The 19,978-nt window shown below is 39.3% G+C and overlaps 1 protein-coding gene across 3 annotated transcripts in view; it reads left to right on the forward strand.

The window, feature by feature from the left end:
• Window positions 1-19,978, forward strand: part of ACO1 (aconitase 1) — a 53,600-nt gene that overhangs the window by 22,916 nt on the left and 10,706 nt on the right. For all 3 annotated transcript variants that reach the window (XM_088130063.1, XM_088130065.1, XM_088130064.1), the window contains exons 5-19: window positions 1,663-1,732; window positions 2,371-2,554; window positions 5,668-5,807; window positions 6,649-6,820; window positions 8,443-8,543; window positions 9,683-9,799; window positions 11,049-11,208; window positions 11,903-12,038; window positions 13,436-13,520; window positions 14,200-14,356; window positions 14,666-14,790; window positions 15,336-15,440; window positions 16,309-16,451; window positions 18,663-18,810; window positions 19,775-19,897. In XM_088130063.1, coding sequence (XP_087986189.1) covers window positions 1,663-1,732; window positions 2,371-2,554; window positions 5,668-5,807; window positions 6,649-6,820; window positions 8,443-8,543; window positions 9,683-9,799; window positions 11,049-11,208; window positions 11,903-12,038; window positions 13,436-13,520; window positions 14,200-14,356; window positions 14,666-14,790; window positions 15,336-15,440; window positions 16,309-16,451; window positions 18,663-18,810; window positions 19,775-19,897 — 1,966 coding nt within the window. The remainder of the gene's footprint in view (window positions 1-1,662; window positions 1,733-2,370; window positions 2,555-5,667; window positions 5,808-6,648; window positions 6,821-8,442; window positions 8,544-9,682; window positions 9,800-11,048; window positions 11,209-11,902; window positions 12,039-13,435; window positions 13,521-14,199; window positions 14,357-14,665; window positions 14,791-15,335; window positions 15,441-16,308; window positions 16,452-18,662; window positions 18,811-19,774; window positions 19,898-19,978) is intronic.

A 19,978-nucleotide genomic window follows, 5' to 3' on the forward strand; every position in this document is an offset into this window, starting at 1 on the left:
CAAGTTAAGGATTTATTGAGTCCAGATATATTATGTTAACTAGTGGATTTTGCTGTCCTGTAGTGTAGGTGAGGGTCATCAACTTAAGTCTTGAAATGGGATTAGATGAATTCATGGGGAGAAAGGGAATGGTCACTTCAGAGGCTGGAGATGGGGAACAAACTGAACATTATTTGCTGGGAAGAGAGCATTTGTTCTTGTGTCCTGCCAGTGGGTTTCCCATAGCTATCTGGTAGGACTAGGTGGATCTTCTGGGCTGAGTCAGAACAAAATCTGGCCTAGCTGGACTTTTTGGTCTGATTCAGCATGGTTCTCCTTAACTTATCATGGCAAATATTCCAGTGCCTCTTTACATGGTACTTTTTCGAAGTCCTGGGTGCATTTTTGCCAGCTTGTACTTTTTAATCTCTTTCTGCTTACTAGAATGCTTGTTCTTGTATAATTAATGTTTTAGAAAACTTTCAATCACTGTTATACTCAGGTTTGTTCAGTTGTTGTTGCTCAGTCGTTACGTCATGTCCGACTCTTCGTGACCCCATGGACCATATCGTGCCAGGCCTTCCTGTCCTTCACTGCCTCCCTGAGTTTGCTCAGTTTCATGCTCATTGCTTCAGTGTTGCTATCTAACCATCTCATCCTCTGCCGTCCTCTTCTCCTCTGGCCTTCAATCTTTCCCAGCATCAGGGTCTTCTCCAAAGAGATCTCTCTTCACATTAGGTAACCAAAGTATCTGAGCTTGAGCTTCATTATCAATCCTTCCAATGAGCAATCAGGGTTGATTTCCTTTAAGATTGACTGGTTTGACCTCCTAGCAGTCCAGGGGACTCTTAAGAGTCTTCTCCAGCACCACAGTTCAAAGGCATCAATTCTTCGGCGCTCAGCCTTCTTTATGGTCCAGCTCTCACAGCCATACATTACTACTGGAAAAACCATAGCTTTGACTATGCGGATCTTTGTCAGCAAGGTGATGTCTCTGCTTTTGAACATGCTATCTAGGTTTGCCATAGCTTTCCTCCCAAGGAGCAAGCATCTTTTAATGTCATGGCTGCAGTCTCCATCTGCGGTGATCTTGGAGCCCAAATAAATGAAGTCTGTTACTGCTTCCATTTCTACCACTTCTATTTGCTAGGAATTGATGGGTCCAGATGCCATGATCTTAGTTTTTTTAATGTTGAGTTTCAAGCCAGCTTTCACACTCTCCTCTTTCACCCTCATCAAGAGGCTCTTTAGTTCTTCTTCACTTTCTGCCATTAGGGTGGTATCATCTGCATATCTGAGGTTATTGATGTTTCTCCCTTTCTGTCATGACCTGTCCGTCTTGGGTGGCTCTGCACGGTATAGCTCATGGCTTCACTGAGTTACGCAAGCCCCTTCGCGACGACAAGGCAGTGATCCACGAAGGGGCATATTCAGGTTACCCTCTGCCAATATGCCTACATGGAATTAGCCATTCTGTGAGACAGTAGGAATTAGTACAAAAGCTTTGCAAGCCCTCTTCCTTTGCTTTTCTCCTAACTCCCTGGTACAAAACAATTAAAGTGCCCCAAGAAGCTTAGCTAAATAAATACCAATTTCTTCCCCCCTATCTTTTTCAGCTTACAGACATTGGACCCTGCACTCTATCTTACTGAAGGTTTCTCACTCTATTACCTTTCATTACAGGCCAGACAGTTTACAGAAGAATCAAGATTTGGAATTTGAGAGAAACAAGGAAAGATTTGAATTCTTAAAGGTATGATAGTTCTTCCACTCTGTGTGTGCAAAGCTAAGCATGGAAAACCCTATTAAGGTAGGGGAGTCTACAGAATCACAGTTCCTTGTGTGTTAGGAAATTAGATGTGGACCTGCTTTTGTCCTGGAAGAAGTGGCTAAGGAGAGAGGTTGGCAAAGGTTTACTTTGTAGAAGAAAGACCCAGACAGTGGGGGAAAGAAGTAAACTTAACAAATGTTCTCCAACCAGTTAGACAGAATGTTTTAATTTTAGCTTGGCTATTCATCAATATCAGATGTACCAAACTAGACAGTTAATTTTGTAATTTCTGTCTGGCTTATGCATCTGGCTCAATGGCTAGCCAATTAGAATGTGGTTGTTTGCTTGACTACAGTATCTTAATTTTACATTTTGTCAAATTTTAAGATAAAAAATACAGGGGTCTAGGCTGGAATCCTACATTGGTGAAACCACAAATACTGAATAAGAATGTCAAAGGCTCAGTAGTTGGTCCAGGGGGGCAGAATATTCTATTAACCTAATCTTCATATCCCAATACTGATAAATTGAACAAGGTTTTCTGACTAGGCAAGTGAAATACTTAGTTCTTAATTTTGATACTTCTTAAGAAATTGCCCCCTTTTCCATTTGTGTTTTAGTGGGGCTCTCAAGCCTTCGAAAACATGAGGATTATTCCTCCAGGCTCAGGGATTGTCCATCAGGTGAATTTAGAATATCTGGCAAGAGTTGTCTTTGATCAGAATGGATTCTATTATCCAGACAGTGTGGTGGGTACCGATTCACATACCACGATGATTAACGGCTTAGGTGTGCTTGGCTGGGGTAAGTGCTTTTAAAATTGAGCTACCTGTTCATTTTTAAGTGGTGTTTATCAAAATTCAAGAACGAGATGGTGTTATCCTGAATTTCTTCTTGTTGTTTTTCCCCTTTCTAATAAATAATGGACTGGGGTAATTATGTGATTTTTAAAAAAAATATTGGTTGGCTTTTCATTTCCTGAGTTTATGTTCAAATAGCTTGGTAAGTTATCTTGTGAGCAAAAAATCTATAGAACACGCAATGGAACTTGGAGTCCTCCTAATGTTGCTGAAGTACAGCTTCCAGCATCTCTAGCCAAAGTGCAAAATGTCTGGAAAGTAACATATTCCCTATACCTGTTCAAAGCTTACAAAAACCCTCTAATTCAGCCCAGGAGCTTCAGACCACACTGTTTCTCCACATAGAGTGCCAGAGGAAGACCTTATGCTGGGAGTTTAAATAGGAAAAGAAGCAAGCAGTTACTATCCCCAGTAGAAAAACAGGAAAGAGACCAAATTCATAGGTGGAGTCCACATTTACCCATAATTAGGCATGGCCTCTGGCCACCAAAATGTTTTTCACATCATAGGTGATGTCTGATTCAAGGAAATGCAGGTCTGAGCAGCACCACTTTGACATTTCCTTGGAAAGTCAGAAAAAAAAACATACCAGTTAGTTCTCTTATGACAAATTAATGCCACCACTGAAATAGCCCCATTCTTGAATGGTGGAAGGAAAGAAATCAGGGATTCTCCCCATGACTGAAACATGACAAAAGGCTCACAAGAGAGGAGCCATTCCTTTAGTTTCTCTAATTTCAAAGTGCTCACCATAAATCATTCAGTCAGCTGAAAGTTATTTTTTGCCCCCCCCCCCACCCCCCGTGGGAAGGGAAGAACTTTACCTTGGACAATATCAGTCATTGTCAGTGCCCAGAAGAAACGTTCCCACATACCAGGAACATACATGGGAGAATTCTAATATAGAACGTAGCTTCTATTCTTATTCCAATTTATTTTGAGAGTCAGACCTTCCTGATTCTAGATTACATCAGTTTCTTGAAGGCAGGATTGCATGTTGATGGTTAATAAAGTTGAGACTCTTAACAGATGTTCAGAAAGCCATGATATACTTCTGCACTGGTCTGTGAAGAGGGAAGGAAGGTTGATAAAGGAAGGTAAAGTTAAGATTGGTGTGTGTTAAAAGAAAGTTTTGAAAAAAGCAAAAGCATGCAGTGAGATTTTAAAACAAAATACAGGTTTGTTTTTTTTTAACATCTCAGAATGTCTAGCCATTCTGGAAATTGTTTAAAATAGGGATTCAAAAATAATCACATATACATTAATAACAGCCCCTCTCCTAAATATTAAATCCCTGGAACATCCCATTAAATCCCATTAAAAACCCACCAAATTTAAACTTAATATTCCCTTTTAAAATAAGCCCAAAGTAGTAACGTACTTAATCTTTCTAGAGAATGCTTTGACTCAGCACCTATCAGCAAACCACAGGTTTGATTCTCTTCCAATTTCAGATGTGGTTTGCTTGGTTTTCCCTACTATATATATATATATGCTTGGCTGCTTGGTCAGCTAACACAGGAATGCATATAGTGCAAAATAATAAGCCTTTAAAGACTTTTTCGATTTAGTTAACACAACTACAGGCCTTTCCTCACTGCTTAGTTGAAGTGTTCTCTGGAGTTGACTGAAACTATAACAGCATGAAATTTGCCATCCCAGTTGCTGAGCCCTGCCTCTGTTGCTCTTTTCAAGTCACTGCAAGCACTTTTATCACTTCAAGATCATAAGTGACAATCCTAGCAGATTTCACACACTTTCAAGCTACCCTTAGATATGGTCGGGATAAGGGGAAGAAGACTACTTTAACTCCAGTTCAGCTAAGGATGACTTAAGAATGTATCATTTACCATCTGGAAACTAGCTCAAGGCAATGTATGAGGGGCACAGGAAAAAAAAATGTTGCCAAGACATGTTTGTGGCATGGTTAGATACAGGTGGGGAAGGGCCTGTAGTGTGGAAAGGAATGTAGTGTGGTGCATTTCTTTAAAATTGAGAAGACACTGTGGTAAACATAGACTTGTTTTCCTTTGGGAACAGGAAGAAAAAAACTAGATCCAGGGTTGAACTAAATTTGATGAAGAGATGCATGCATGCTGTTCCACTAACTGAATAAAACAAGTGTGCTGCATGATGTCATGATGTTCAGGGATTCCCTTTCCTTTCAATTCATTGGCAAGTGTTTGTGCTTTGGGGCTTTATGAATATAAGAAGATGCATTGGATCTAACCCAGGGAAAGAGGCATTAAATGCAGGGCTGCTATTTTTTTATGATAGTCATGTGTTTACAGTTCTTCTACTTCTTGTTTTTAAGCACCTTGAATCCTTTGCATTTTGCTTAAATGCTTTGTTCTATTATTTTTAGTTTAATTGTATTTTAAATGCCTATGGAAAGGGGGAAAAAGAATTTGCATGCATGGTGATTTGCAGAATGCAACAGAACAGGTTCATGTGCTAAAGAGTTTATATGTTTGATCCTTACAGAAGAGCTTTTATCGCAAAACTGTACCATATGTTTAGCATGTACATGCTTCTTAAACAAGGGGCACTACACTCAGCTTAACTTTATCTGCAGATTGGTAAAACTGCAGATAAAGTTTTACCAATCTGCAGATAAACTGTGAAACTGATGGCCCTTGCAACTTCTCAGGCCAGTGTTATTTCCTTGGGGAACTTGAGCAGGGAATGTACTATTGCACAACTGTTCTACTTGGGCCTTCCTGTTGGCATCTGCTTGGGCACTGTGGGAACAAAACCTAACGTACATAGGCCATTGTTTTGATCTAACAATGCTCTTTTGATATTTTTTATCCTACCACATTATTTGCTGAATTGGAAGTTACATTTCTGAAATATGTAAAGGGTCAAGTATATATGCAAAACCTTTATTTTAGGTGGATAAGTATTGTTTTCATCTTCCCCTCAATAATATTGTTACTTCAGTCTTGTTTTTCTTAGGGGTTAATGGACTTTGCTACAAGATAAATTAGCAATTATATTTAATACATTTCTTTCTTTCTCTCTTTCTCTTCTCTCTTTTTTTCCTTCATTGATCAGGTGTGGGTGGTATTGAAGCCGAAGCAGTGATGCTGGGCCAACCGATCAGTATGGTGCTTCCTGAAGTGATTGGCTACAAATTGAGCGGTACTCCTCAGCCATTGGTCACATCCACAGATATAGTGCTCACAGTTACCAAGGTAATAACTTGCTTGCTTGACCTCAGCTGATCTTGATACAAAGCTGTTGCTTAATTAATCCCAGAAATCTGCATACTAATAGATATAGGGTAGGAGTTTAAGTGCTCTACATCCAGTGGCGTGGCTAAGAGTTTGAACTCTATTTCTGGGAGCCTTGATTCCAATTTAATATAATCAATACAGTCACTTAGTGGTCACTGTTCTAAGCACTAAAACGTGGTTTCAGTCAGAAGTACTGAATTAATAGTGAAACTTCAATAGCATTTAACCTTTTGGTGATAAGGGCTTCTCTTAATACAGGGAGACTGAGGACCACAAAGTAGGTCAGCCCATATTAGATATGTGTGGGCCAGGATTGTGGGATTTTTAATTGTGATATACTTATTTTAATGAGAACAAACAGTATTTGTTTCCCAGTTCAAAATGGCAGGAAACTTTATTACCAGTTTTCAACAAACTTTAAAGGGCTTCCAAGAGGCATAAAAATAGAACTCAACCAACATTAAGTTGATTGAGGCAGCCAATGCAAGCTGGGGGTAGTTGGATTTGTGGTTATGGGGAGGATACCAGTCTGCAACTTACATTCAGAGGGATTTTAACTGAAAACTTCCAACATAAAGTTTTATGCCATATTTTTAAAGTGTAATGCAGTTATACTTACCCAGAAGAATTATTGGAATCAATGGAACCTATTGCATCATAAATAGGTTTTAGATTGGGTACCAACCATTGCTTCATTTAGATGGAACCTCAGATTCTCATTTATCAAAGCTCAGTGCTCAGCTATGTCTGGATTCACGCTACGAAAATGGAACTGAGTGCAAACTTAAATGTATTGCAGCATTTACGCCAAGTAGGAGTTGTGGGCAAATTTGTCGAGTTCTTTGGACCTGGCGTTGCTCAGCTGTCCATTGCTGATCGAGCCACCATTGCCAATATGTGCCCAGAGTATGGAGCAACTGCAGCCTTCTTCCCAGTTGATGAAGTTAGCATCAAATACTTAGTTCAAACCGGTGAGTAGAGAGAAGACAACATGTAAAAGCTGGATTTCTGAAATAGAGAGTAAGGGTTTGTCAGTTCAGATAGAGATAGGTGCCTGCTTTAATTCCAGCCCATTTAAACCAATACAGTGTCTGTGGGAAGCAATGTAAGCACCACTTTTGGCACCTCTCGAGATTCCTCGACTTTTAAAATCTTATTTCAATTCTAATGCAGTTTTAAAAATGGAATGGAAAGCTGGCGTGATGCAACATGGAACACAGGACACGATGTCACTGTTATTTTAAGCAATGCAGTTACCGGCCATTTAGGTATCCCTTGTGATAAAAAATACAGAGGAAAGGTGGAACTATGGAAAGTATCCTGGGGAACCAGGGGAAGTGTAGCGAGATGGGTGTTCTGTAACTAGAGATAGCCACTGCGGCAGTCATCGTGAAAACAGAAGCTCCCTGTGGAAGCCACAGCAGACATCCACATTCTAAATGTACCCCTTAACCCCAAAAGGCAGGGAGAAGGGTCTGAGTTACACCAGTGTGGCAGTTTCAAGTAGAAGATACTGGTGCACTTCTACCCTCCCATCCCTTTTCACATGAGTGGGAGAAATGAGATCAGACTTGATGTAAAGATTCCACTTGTGGTTTGTCACAAATGTAGTTTGTCCTGCTTGCTCAGCAAACTCATCTGTGCCCATAGTTTCGCGTAATTCATACGAAATGGGAAAAAGTGGTTTGTAGCAATCCATAACAGAAAGCTTCTCTCTTCTCCCCCCACCCCCATGTATGTAAGTAGAAGGGACCTGAAGATAGTTCTGAGCTTGTATTTGCTGTATTTTCAGTAGTAAACTATGGTTTCTTGCATCTGAATTAGAACAATATTTTTTGCTTTATGTGCCTTTCGAGAAAATAAATTATTGGAGATTTGTGTAGTATGCTTTAGTCAGTGTGTGATCTGATAAGGTAGCTCACATTGGTTAAGGCAATTAAAAATCACACTTTTAGCCACATATAAAATACAGGTCCTGCTCAAGTGGTGGTTGTTCAAGCATGGTTATCCAGACAAATTCTTACCCTTTAGTGTATTTATTTAATAGGTCAATGATGCAACCAGTTTTCTTATCTGATATTCTGGTTTCACAACCAATAAGTGTGTCATCCTAAAAGTTAAAGTTAGTAAAGAACAAACTTATTAATTCAAGCAATTGACTTGTGGATAATTAGCTCAAATAATAGTTTCAGGAATATTACATGTACATTTACATATAGATAGTATGCATTTCAGATACTATTGAGTATACAAATGGTAAATCGCATACAAATTCTCATCACGTATTTAGTACACTTCCAATTATACCCAAAACATCTGCCCTGTTACCTGAAAAATTAACTGTATAAGCATACATTGCAAGTGCCAGTATGATGATTCAGACACATTTACATACTTCATTTTTAAAGTTTGGTAATAACTTTACAATCAGGCTCTTAATGTGTACACTAAACTAGTACCCAATATTGTATGTTTGTGGTAATACTGGAGATTTTCTGAAATTCTATATAGCATTTTAGATTTGCTGTTCCATAAGAAATGGTCCTCCTATGTGTTTGCAAATTCACTGAGTTGCTATTTTTGTCCATTTTAGGCCGTGATCAAGAAAAGATTAAGCATATAAGAAAATACCTTGAGGCTACAGGAATGTTCAGAGATTTCAATAACTCATCTCAGGATCCAGATTTTACTCAGGTACCTTTTCTTAAATTTGTATTTTCCTCAAAGGAACATTCAAGCCCCTCAGGAAATGATCTCAAGAAATGATCCTGCATCTTCTGTTAACTGAAAACATAGAAGCTGGTCACAAAACTACTGCAGAAGATAAGAACCAAAAAGCCCCTAATGAGTATAATAGTTAAATTAAAGATGTCTAAAAAGATGTAATGTTTTTAGAATTATTGAAATTACTGGATGGTCACAGAATTGGGCCTAATAGGCAGAGTCTTGTGGCATCTAATTACATTTTTATTGACATGGGAGAGAGAAGGCTTTGTTGGATTTTCTGCCAAAGTCAGTTGGCTGGCCTTAAGTACTTTGACTTGGTGGAAGCAAAATGTGGATAACCTCAAGGTTTCTGTGTCTAATTCCTTACTTTAAAATTCTTCTGAAACCCCTGAAACAAGTCAGCACAGGCCCAATTGAGGATCTGCCAAATCAGTTTCAGCCCACCACCTACCTATGGCAGACCACCAAGGAAGGACTTTAGAAACCCTCTATTTATGCTTCATGGCTGGGATTTCAGAAATAGGGAGGATTATCAAGAATCTTGGTGGGCCACACAATGAAGCTCGTGGGTTGAATTCAAGTTGGTGCAGGCCTGTCTTGGAATCATCCCCCAACATCGTGCTATTAATCTTGAGGATTTGACTCTATTTGTACTTTGCAATAAAATAGCCCTCCCAGCTTTTTGATGAATTTATTTTATTTATTTATTTATATTCCACATTTGTCACCGCCCATCTCACTGTGAATGGTAAACTATCATTACAAACTGTGAGAAGCAACAGACCTCTTTACACAACATCTCTCCAAGGTGAAGGGCTACAGTTCCCCAATTCTGTCAGAATTATCCTTGCTGGTTGGAACACACATCTCACTGAATATTTTGTCTCCACCAGAAGCCCTCCAAATGCAGCTTGCCCCCATTTGGGACAGGCATGCTGAACTACAGCTCTTAATTCCTAGTGGATGTGGCTGTAATAATCCAGCATATTTGTAGGGGTACTAGGTGGGAGAAATTACACAGAACATATAAATATATAAGGTGGCAATTTCAAGAAAGCTAGCATCTCTCTGTTCCTCTTTCTTCCTGCTTCCTTTCTTTTCACTAGATTGTAGAACTGGATCTGCAAACGGTTGTGCCGTGTTGCAGTGGCCCTAAAAGACCACAGGACAAGGTTGCTGTCTCTGACATGAAGAAGGATTTTGAGACCTGCTTGGGAGCAAAGGTGATGTAATTTTCTATTTAAAAGATACCCGTTTTGTATGGCATGTGATCTTCCTTCTTATATGTTTATTAATTTATAATTAATTTATAGGAGATACCTTGGCTTTTCTGAGGCTAGTAAAGTATATCTCTCATTTGTGGAAAATCTCCTATGCTTGTAGATTAGACTTAAACATAAAAATATATTCTTTCACAGCCCAATATGCATTCATGATAGAATTCTTTGGTGGCTGATAGAAATTCATTTCCTCCCCTGCTATCCAGGCCTTAGTTTGATTCTTTAGGATAATGTCATGTTTTCTTTTACTAGTGAAACCAGTAAATTTGTGCATAAATTTCAAAGAGAGAATTTTAATAATTTTATTGTGCAAAATAAAGGGTTTTGTGGCCAAAAGGATGCTGATAAGTGTGGCATTTCATCAGCCAAAGACTGAACCATTTTGAAGTCAGTAGATACAACATTATACTTAGACTGCAGTGACCATACCCAAAGTGCAACATGAAATAAAGGATCCTCCAGACTGAGACTGCAGCTTTCCTCATCCTTGATTATTGACCAGGGCTGAGGTTAATGAGGGTTGGAGTCAAACTTCAGCTAGAAGACTGAAAGTTTCACTAAATTCTGCTAAGACTTTTGCAAAATTTCTAATTCCAACATTCCTATACCTGGCCTGGTGGAGGAAGATGCTATAAAATGTTTCTCTTCTCACCAGCATTTATACAGAGTGTTTGGCTATGTGATAGAATATCATATATCCTTGAGCTGCACCTGGCTTTGAACGACGTACCAGGGGGCCACCTTCTCAAAAAAAAGATGGAGCTGGGAGAAAGAGTGAACTGATTTATTTTATTTAAATATGTTTAAAATTCATCAAAGGCAATTAATGCAGTTACTCCAACTATCCACAAACAAGAGGAATATGTCAGCATGTTCAAGAGAACCGTAAAGCTTCCAGAATTTTTATGATGATGATGATAATAACCCAAAATTGGTTGACGTGGAAAACCAGCTGACAATGGGAAGGAAATTACAGGAAACTGAGGAGTGATAGAATGGAATAGAGTATGCTGGGTGGAATACTGATAAGGATCAGCTGCACTGCAATATTTTGTGGCAGGTCTTCAGTTTCCATGCAAACCGCTAGATACCTTTCTCTGATGTCTCAGTTTTAGAAATACATTTTTTCTCTGTCTGAGCATTTGTTACCAAAATTAAAAAATATGTTTTTCTTGTTTATTCCTATTTGCAGCAAGGATTTAAAGGCTTTCAGGTTGCCCCTGAACATCACAACCACCATGTCAAGTTTGTTTATAGTGATAAGGAGTTTGAACTTACACATGGTTCAGTTGTGATTGCTGCTATTACTAGTTGTACCAACACCAGTAATCCTTCTGTGATGCTTGGAGCTGGTAAGTAGTCATTTAGGACACCAGTTAACTAAAGACATATGTTGCATATTTACCCCACAAACCTCTAAGAATTTCGTTGATAGCAAACTGTTTTAAAGGTTCTTGGACTTCCCTCCACAGAAATTGAATTCCAGAATTCTCTGGAGATAGGGAATATATATTAAAATCAGCTGAAAACTGGTGGAGAAGAGGCTGTTCCTTGCCCTTTTATTTCTTCCTGATTTTTCATATTATTATATCTGAATGCAGTACAGCTTCCATGGAAATGCACAGTTGTGTTTCACCAGGATCTCTTGGAGTCTGTCTCTGTAAAAGCACTGCATTTCTACCTGGAACTCAGAGACTGAGTTATAGTCATTTTTGTTTTTCAGTGACTTGGGCCATAAGTCACAGAGGCACATTGTTGGAGTGGTATTCCATTTAGTTATCCTGAGAAACATGGCGGTTGCTTGGCCTCTCACTGTTGCAAGAAGGCAGCAAGTGGCTGAGCTCTCTTAAGAACAGGACCACCGTAACTGTGGGAAATAGAGGCCTTACATTCTGGATTTCCCTGCTATTTCCAAGGCAGGAAAGAAGATATCTGAGATTTTTGGAGGCAGGTTGAGTAGCAGTGTGCCAGCTGTGTAAATATTCTGAAGTAGGCTAAATAAGGTTTATGGGTTCGGGTACATAAGATGTATGACTCTTTATGCAGGTTTGCTTGCAAAGAAAGCTGTAGAAGCCGGGTTGACAGTGAAACCATACATTAAAACTAGCCTGTCTCCAGGAAGTGGAGTAGTCACATACTATTTAAGGGAGAGTGGAGTGATGCCTTACCTTGCTCAACTAGGGTAAGACCTTCTTTCTATTTCTTTCTTTTTTCTTTTTGTCTGAATAGAAACTTTCATTTGTACTTTTAATCTCAAAGATAGATTCCTGATTACAAAGAATCATTTGTTTAATCAAGTAGCTATAACTAGAGAGTAAGGAATATATTGTCTTAAAGAACCTAAGGAAAATATAGCAGTTGCAACTATATGTGCTGCAAAATTACTAGGGTTGTTTAGCACTTTGGATTTGAAGGCAAAGAGCAACTCCAGAGCATGTAGAGTTGCAGTTACAGTATTTATCCACAACTCTTGAAACTAGTCATGTCTTCTCAGTTCAGGCTGCATCTGCTTTGAGAAGTTGCAGAAAAGTGCTGTGTGAGTGATCTTGTGTGCTCTAAAACACCTTTTTGGCTGTTGAATCAGAAGACCTACATGGCCTTAAAAAAATCACTGATTGTATGGTTCTATATAGACCCAATCAATGCATTCAGCTGAAGATGGGAGAGTATAAACTGAGTAGAGAATATGTTAGGCCTATGGTATTGTAGACCTCATTGAGCCTGAAGGTTAAGAAGACAGTTGCATGCAGCTAGCATGAGAATGTTGTATATGCAAGAATTGTTCACTGGATTACAGACTGCGTGGGAAGCGGAAGAGATTTGCCACCACTTTAATTCCTTAATAAACAGAAAGAAAAATGAACTTTGGGGTGATTCAGGGTAGGGTGATTCACCTACTTTCCATCTAAATTTGTATCAGAAAGCACCATATTTATGTAATATTGAGACGCATGCAGGACAAAGCCCAACTTAACCAAAATAAGGGGATAAAGTATCTCATGATGGGTGAGGATTGTATAATTTAATGTTTATTTTATTTATTTATTTTTCAAATTTATATATGCCACCCATCTCACTGTACAAGTGATTCTTGTACAGTGACCTACAATAATTTAATGTTTATCTAAAGATTTAATAATATCTTTTCTAAACAACAGTCCGAATACCTATCCCACTCTGCTTATAAATTGATATGCCAGAAAGAAGGTTAGCCTGGAAAACTCCTTTTATGCTCAGTCAATTTTTTTTTCTATCCTTGATCTGAAGCAGCTAGTCTACAAACAGTTTTACAAAGACCATCCCTTCTGAAAGGCCTGAGAATGAGTGTGAGAGGAGGTTATGATTTCACCCTTAGAAACATTTGACACAATATATCTAAATAGTTTTCCACCCTCCCATTGTTCCCTTCACAGAATCAGACAATGCAAAGCTTCCTGGCCTAGTTGGAAGAATGTTCCATCATCACCATCATTCTGAATTTATTACATGATCTGGGAAACAATAGAAATGCAATTGTTTGATCCTTTCTTTCCTGCTAAATGTCCATTGATAATATACTTACTTTCATGCTCTCCGCAGGTTTGATGTGGTTGGCTATGGGTGCATGACATGCATTGGTAATAGTGGGCCTCTGCCAGAATCTGTTGTTGAAGCCATTACTCAGGTACTGCTGAGTTTTTGTCCTGTGTTGTTGCAATTTTGCATACAAACAATCAGAACCAAGCAAAATTGGATGGGTATGGCCAGATTTGCAGACAGACAGTGGAAATGTGTATGAAAACTCGGAATTTGCAGAAAACAGAATGCTTATTGCTTCTAGAAGCGAAACGCTCTACATGTTTTAGTATACTTCCTAGTGAGATGGGCAGTAACCAAATCTGAAATATAAATAAAATAAATAAAAAATACTGTTCCTTTGCTTATTTTACATTGATCTGACTTTGTCAGTGCATTGTTTAATGAGGGTTATCATGCCCTTTCTCTGCACAGTTTAATGGCTGTAGCAATATAGAAATGGGTTTCTTTAAAACGGTGTTTTTCGAACTTGGTAACTTTCATGTTCTGGCTGGGGAATTCTGGGAGTTAAAGTTGGCACATCTTAAAGTTGCCAAGTTTGAAAAACACCTCTTTAAAAGAATTCCTTGCTCTTAGAGTATAGGAAAAGTAACACTGGGAAATTGGTAGCCCATTTCCCATTTTCATTCAATATTAATAAGTGGATGTTTTCTACAGTCTTTAACTGTGGGGGGGGGAGCGAGATTTCATGTCACTTGTACGTGGACCTTGATGATGTGAACAAATAGAAACTATTCTCTTTTTCAATATGGATGGTATTCTTGCAGGGAGACCTAGTAGCTGTAGGTGTGCTGTCTGGAAACAGGAACTTTGAAGGCCGTGTCCACCCGAACACACGTGCCAATTATTTGGCCTCCCCTCCATTGGTAATAGCCTATGCTATTGCAGGGACCATAAGGATTGACTTTGAAAAAGATCCTCTAGGTAAGGCATCATTTGCAAACTATTTGGCCTTTTGAAGGGGTCGACTTCAAATAAGTGAGAATCGAAACCAAATGTGTTTGTGTGTGTGTGGATGTGTGCATATTGGGGTGTGAGATCATAAAAGACTATTTTCCATATTTCCCTGTATCCAAGAAGCATCATATGCATATAGTCTTTATGTTCATGGAGAAAGGATCGATCTGGTTATAGCAAATGAAATCTAGTTCAGATCACTGCCTCTGTGGAGGACAAGGTAGCAGTCCAAGGGGTCCCTGTCCCTGTTTAAAGCCAGTGTTCCATTAATTGCAGGTGTAAATGCACAAGGAAAGAAGATCTTTCTGAAGGACATTTGGCCTATGAGAGATGAGATCCAAGCCATTGAACGCCAATATGTAATTCCAGGAATGTTTAAAGAGGTCTACCAGAAAATAGAGGTAATACTTGGTATTAAATCGCGCTTTCCTGCATTTGCTCAGAAAGCCTTCAACCGATGTTACATTTGCTTTGGCTAAGCTTCTTGTTAAGTGGAACTTAAATTTCAGTTGACATCATAGAGATTTCCCAAAAACAAAAGCTAGTTCCCATGTGAGCTGGATGAGGTAATGGTATTCTAGTAGAAAATCGCCAGAAGGCCAATGTGGGATTGGCCAAACTTTGATGAACTGTTTAAACCTTGTTGGAAGGTATGGAATCATTTGGAAACCATCTCAGAGAAGGAGCGTTCTAAGTGGGCATCCTGCCTTGGTTCTTCTGGTCTCAAACTTAACCAGGTCAGCCAGACTTTGAGTTGTGAGTTCTGAGGCTTTAGTTCAGAAAGCGAACAATAAACATAAACCTGCATTTGTTTTCATGTGTTTCTGGATCAAAAGGAACCTTTTCTGACATTGCCTGTCTGTTTATCCATAGGCTGGAGAGAGATGGATTTACAATGTCTATATTTGCTATGTTTGTATCCTAATTTTTTTTTCTTATTTTTCAGACAGTAAACAAATCCTGGAATGACTTAGATGTCCCATCAGACAAACTATATGTTTGGAATCCAAAATCCACATATATTAAATCTCCTCCATTTTTTGAAAATCTGGTAATTTTGCTTTCATGGCCCTCTGATGAATTTTCTGATAATTCTGATAGTTCTCCACCCTACATAATCATGCTTTGTGTGTTGTGATTTGTTTAAATTATTTAAGGTTTTTTTTTAACTTTCTCTAAATGTTTTCTGAAGCCTAAGCAAAAGTGGCCTGTCTATTAACAAAGTTTGAAGTTTAAGAGGTGTCTTGCTAGGGCATCTTCGGCTCTCTTGAATTTTATTTTTGTATCCTTGCTTGTCTTCCATGAAAGAGCTTGTTAAAAAGAGAGAGAGATTGAGGGGGTGGGGGGAACGAAGGAGGGAGGGAGGGAGGGAGGGAAGGTGGGTTTGACTCATGAGTAGGAAATAAAGCTTCTGCATTTGCAAAAGTATTTGAAGTAACTAAATTCTTTTCTTTATATGTCAATGCTCTGATTGAATAACGGAGCATTGCTGTACTGTAATTAACATATTTCCATTTTTCAGAAGATGCAGGAGAAAAGGTGGATATACAAGTAGAAAGAGGAATGTGACCCTCTGGTGGATTGGCGCCCCAAATTCCTAACCATGGTTAGGGAATCATCTACATGAATTGCTTCCTGTTTGCTCTTGGGAACAGCAAGCATATTGATTATTTTAAAGCACTGCTCTTCCTAAAAATTGAAGTTTCCCCAAATTCTAGGCAGAATAGTATAATGGAGGGGGTGGGGGGTGGGTGGGAAAAAAGAACAGTTATGGCCCTTTAGATTTTCCAATAAGATCAAGAATGCCCAGTTCTCAGATACTTTGGAGGAATGGAAGCTGTGTCCGTTTCTTTTGCCATAAACCAGCCCTCATTTATGTGCCTGAGAGGTAAACATGAATCTGTTGTGGTTTTTTTCAGACCGTGGAGCTTCAGCCCCCTAAATCCATAGTTGATGCTTATGTCCTGCTGAATCTTGGTGATTCTGTGACAACTGACCATATATCTCCTGCAGGGAATATAGCAAGGAACAGTCCAGCTGCCCGTTACTTAACTGGTCGAGGGTGAGTCTGTGAGAGAGGAATTCCTTTTGGACAAAGATGTCCTACTCTCTCTCTTTTCCATCATTGAGCTGTTTGGTTGTAGAATTCAATAATAATATCTAGAAGCCAGTTATTGGGTCTGTGCAACTACTCCCAGTGCTAAAGAGCTCTTAGATAAAGATGTTTTGTAACTGCTCTCATTTGTTGTATTAATTCTTGTGACTAGATCAGTGTTTTTCAACCTTAGCAACTGTAAGATATATGGACTTACCCACGTGGTTGGCTGGGAGTTGAAGTCCACATATCTTAAAGTTGCTAAGGTTGAGAAACCCTGGACTAGATCCCTGGTGTCTTTTTTTTTCAGCCTTAGACTCTAATCCTAACCTAGAAGAAAGTTCCTTTAATGAATATTAAAGAAATGCTGTCCGTGCACAAGGGCAAAGCAGATTTTCTGAATCGTTTTTGAAGCACATTCATAGCTATAACTATGCAATCTAGTCACCAATGTCCTAGACCAATGATAAACCAGAAAGGGAGCTGTATCACCTCAGTGTATCCTTTTGTGAAATGCATCTGAAAGCCCCAACTCAGGCATTTCTGCTTCTCTTTGAGTAAGAGGTGCTTCTGCCTGCTGAGCAGAAGTCATTCTACTAGCAGGTGCTCAGGGGAATTGCCCCAGAATCATAGGAAAATGTGAAAGAATACTTTTTGAACCATGATCCTTTTGCAAGCGTCCCATGACATGGGGATAAGTTAATGCAGCACATGTTGGAAGAGAATAACTTTTTGCCTTGTTTGCATGAGGTGTTTCTGAAATTCAGTTGTCTTCTGAATAATCTGACTCTGATGTATTGCAGAGGAGATATTCAGTATTACAGGTGTGTACAGGTAGTCCTCACTTAAAAACCACAGTAGGGACCGGAAAATTCATTGTTAAGTGAGGCATCACGTGACAACATCTGATTTTACAACTGTTTGTGCGGCAGTTGTTAGGTGAATCATTGTGGCCGTTAAGTGAATCATGTCATTAAGCAAATCATGCAGTCATTAAGCGAATCACATGGTTCCCCATTGATTTTGCTTGCTGGGAGCCAGCTGGGAAAGTTGCAAATGGTGATCACATGACCTTGGAACACTGCGATCATCATAAGTGAGAGCTGGTTACCAAGCGCCTGGATCATGATCATGTGACCACAGCAGGGGCGCTGCAACGGTCATGTGCAAGGACCAGTTGTAAGTAGCTGTTTTCAGTGCCAATGTAACTTCGAACAGTCGCTAAACAAATGGTTGTTAAGTGAAGATTACCTGTATTTGCCTATTTCCTTAGGATGTGCTTATTGTCTAGGCAAAAAATTAGCCCTTGTCTTTATCATATTTATAGAAATAGACAATTTCCCTGCAGTTGGGCAGTAAATGCCCTTGACATTTCAAACAATTCAATTGCTCAAAGTTTTTGTATGAATGCTGCTTAGATCTCTTCTAACATGCAGTTTGCAAGCAGGGTGGGATTTTCTTTTTACCATAATTCATTTTTGAATGCAATTTTTTCCTTAATATACACATTTTTGGTAGACTTTTTAATGAGTTGCAATTTATTAGGAAAACTGCAGACCTTTGGGTAGAACTGCATTCCAATTTACAGGTTCAGGAAATGAAAATTGGAAAAGTTCCTATTAAAATGTAGACTACACATATTAATGTCCTCAGTCTTTAATGTCCTCTGAATTTTATATTGCATAATTTGCTGATTTTCTACCAAGCCCTGAAACATCTTTCTTACTTACTCACCTGCTCCAATTATTTTTGTTTGCGTTAGGGGTCATTTAAGAATGTTTTGGAGAGTCTCAAAAGCATGTTCATTCTTGATCACTTTTTAGTGGACAGTCCTCAAACGCAGCATCCTAAAGACTTGGTTGGGATTGTGTCTCCTAGAATTATCAGCCAGCATAGTTGAAATTCTTGGAGTTGCATCTCAGCGAATCTGGAGGGCACCAGGTTGGAGAAAGATTTTTGTTTTTCCCCCCCTCCCCCTCCCTTCTTCAAACTTAGTATAGCTCTTCTGCCGATTAATCCTTTGAGGGAATACTGTACATCAAAGCTGTTTGAGAGGCTACTGTGTACCATGGTGGACCTTGCACTGAAAGAAGCTACATGCAAGGGGACCTTTTGCTTATCTACTAAACACTTTGGGGCTTTTGGATATTAAGACTTGGCTCTTTTGCATCTTGACAGCCTCACTCCTCGAGATTTCAACTCATATGGCTCACGCCGGGGCAATGATGCTGTCATGGCAAGAGGAACATTTGCAAACATACGCCTGTTGAACAAATTTCTTAAGAAGCAGGCCCCCCAGACCATCCACTTCCCATCTGATGAAACTGTAAGTATTTTCCCTCTTGGCATTAGGTTTGGCCCCATGACGATGTAGCTTTGACTTTCCTGCAGCTGCGGGACTGTGTCCTTTCAGGCAGGAGTTTGAATCTATGTATTTAGTGGGCTGCAAAGTGTTCAAATAGCACAGTAATCTGGGGCTTTAGAGGCCCCTGTAGGTAAAACCATACATTTCCTTAGAAAAAAATATATGGTGTTTAGTTATTATGTTTCAGTAACCATGCATAACGTAGAGGCTGGTAAAAATTCTGTGTAGGTTTCCCCCTGACAGACATCCATGGTCCATGCACCAGCTCTGGAGGTACAGCCTCTAGAAACCTTGTTCAAGGTGATTTTGGATCTTCTGTTGTGAAAAGAAGGCAGTGGTGAATTTCTCAAGAGATGGCTTCTGCTTACATGCTTAGAAATTTATTTTGATGGTGGTTTATTTAGCCTTCCTGGCTGCCATGCTCCTCAGTCTGAGGAAGTCCAGCATGAGGAATTCCCTCTTGCTGGGCTTTCACTGAAGTGTGGGAAACCAGGATGGCTGCAGTCCCCTGCAGAGCCGAAAGACTAGGCATTCATCTATATCTCTTGGTCACCTTGATATTAAAGTGCAAGAATAAATACATATTCCTTGCTGTGAACATGCCTCTGCAGTTTGCTTCTCCTTTGGATGTCAATTCAGAAGCCAATTTTCTTTCATCGAATTGAGTAATATGTAAGAAAGAAAGGAAAAATGCCACTTTTTTCTCTACAGCATTAATTGTAGAGAGATAGGGATCATTAGTTTAATTTGGCAAACTATTGAGTGAGTTGCAGGGAAGGGGCAATTGTGCTTTTATTGTTCATTTTTTATATTTCATGCCTTTGTGTGAAATTCGTGGGTTAATTACAACAAGCATGGAAGGAAGGAATCACTTACTGGAGACGTTGCTTCACTAATTGAGGTCAATTGAATTTTGTGCTTATAGCTGGATGTGTTTGATGCTTCTGAGAGATACCAACAAGCTGGCCACCCACTCATCATATTGGCCGGTAAGGAATATGGCTCAGGAAGTTCCCGGGACTGGGCAGCAAAGGGGCCTTTCCTGCTGGTAAGTAGGTTATTTTAGGAAGAGTGAGCTTCATAACATGCTAGGTTTGGATGAACCAACTGAAAGAGTGGTGGCCAGAAT

Source organism: Python bivittatus, unplaced genomic scaffold (genome assembly GCF_059951505.1).
Source record: "Python bivittatus isolate LINGU-HERP-01145 unplaced genomic scaffold, Pbiv_v1 ctg000850_np1212, whole genome shotgun sequence".
NCBI lineage: Eukaryota > Metazoa > Chordata > Lepidosauria > Squamata > Pythonidae > Python > Python bivittatus.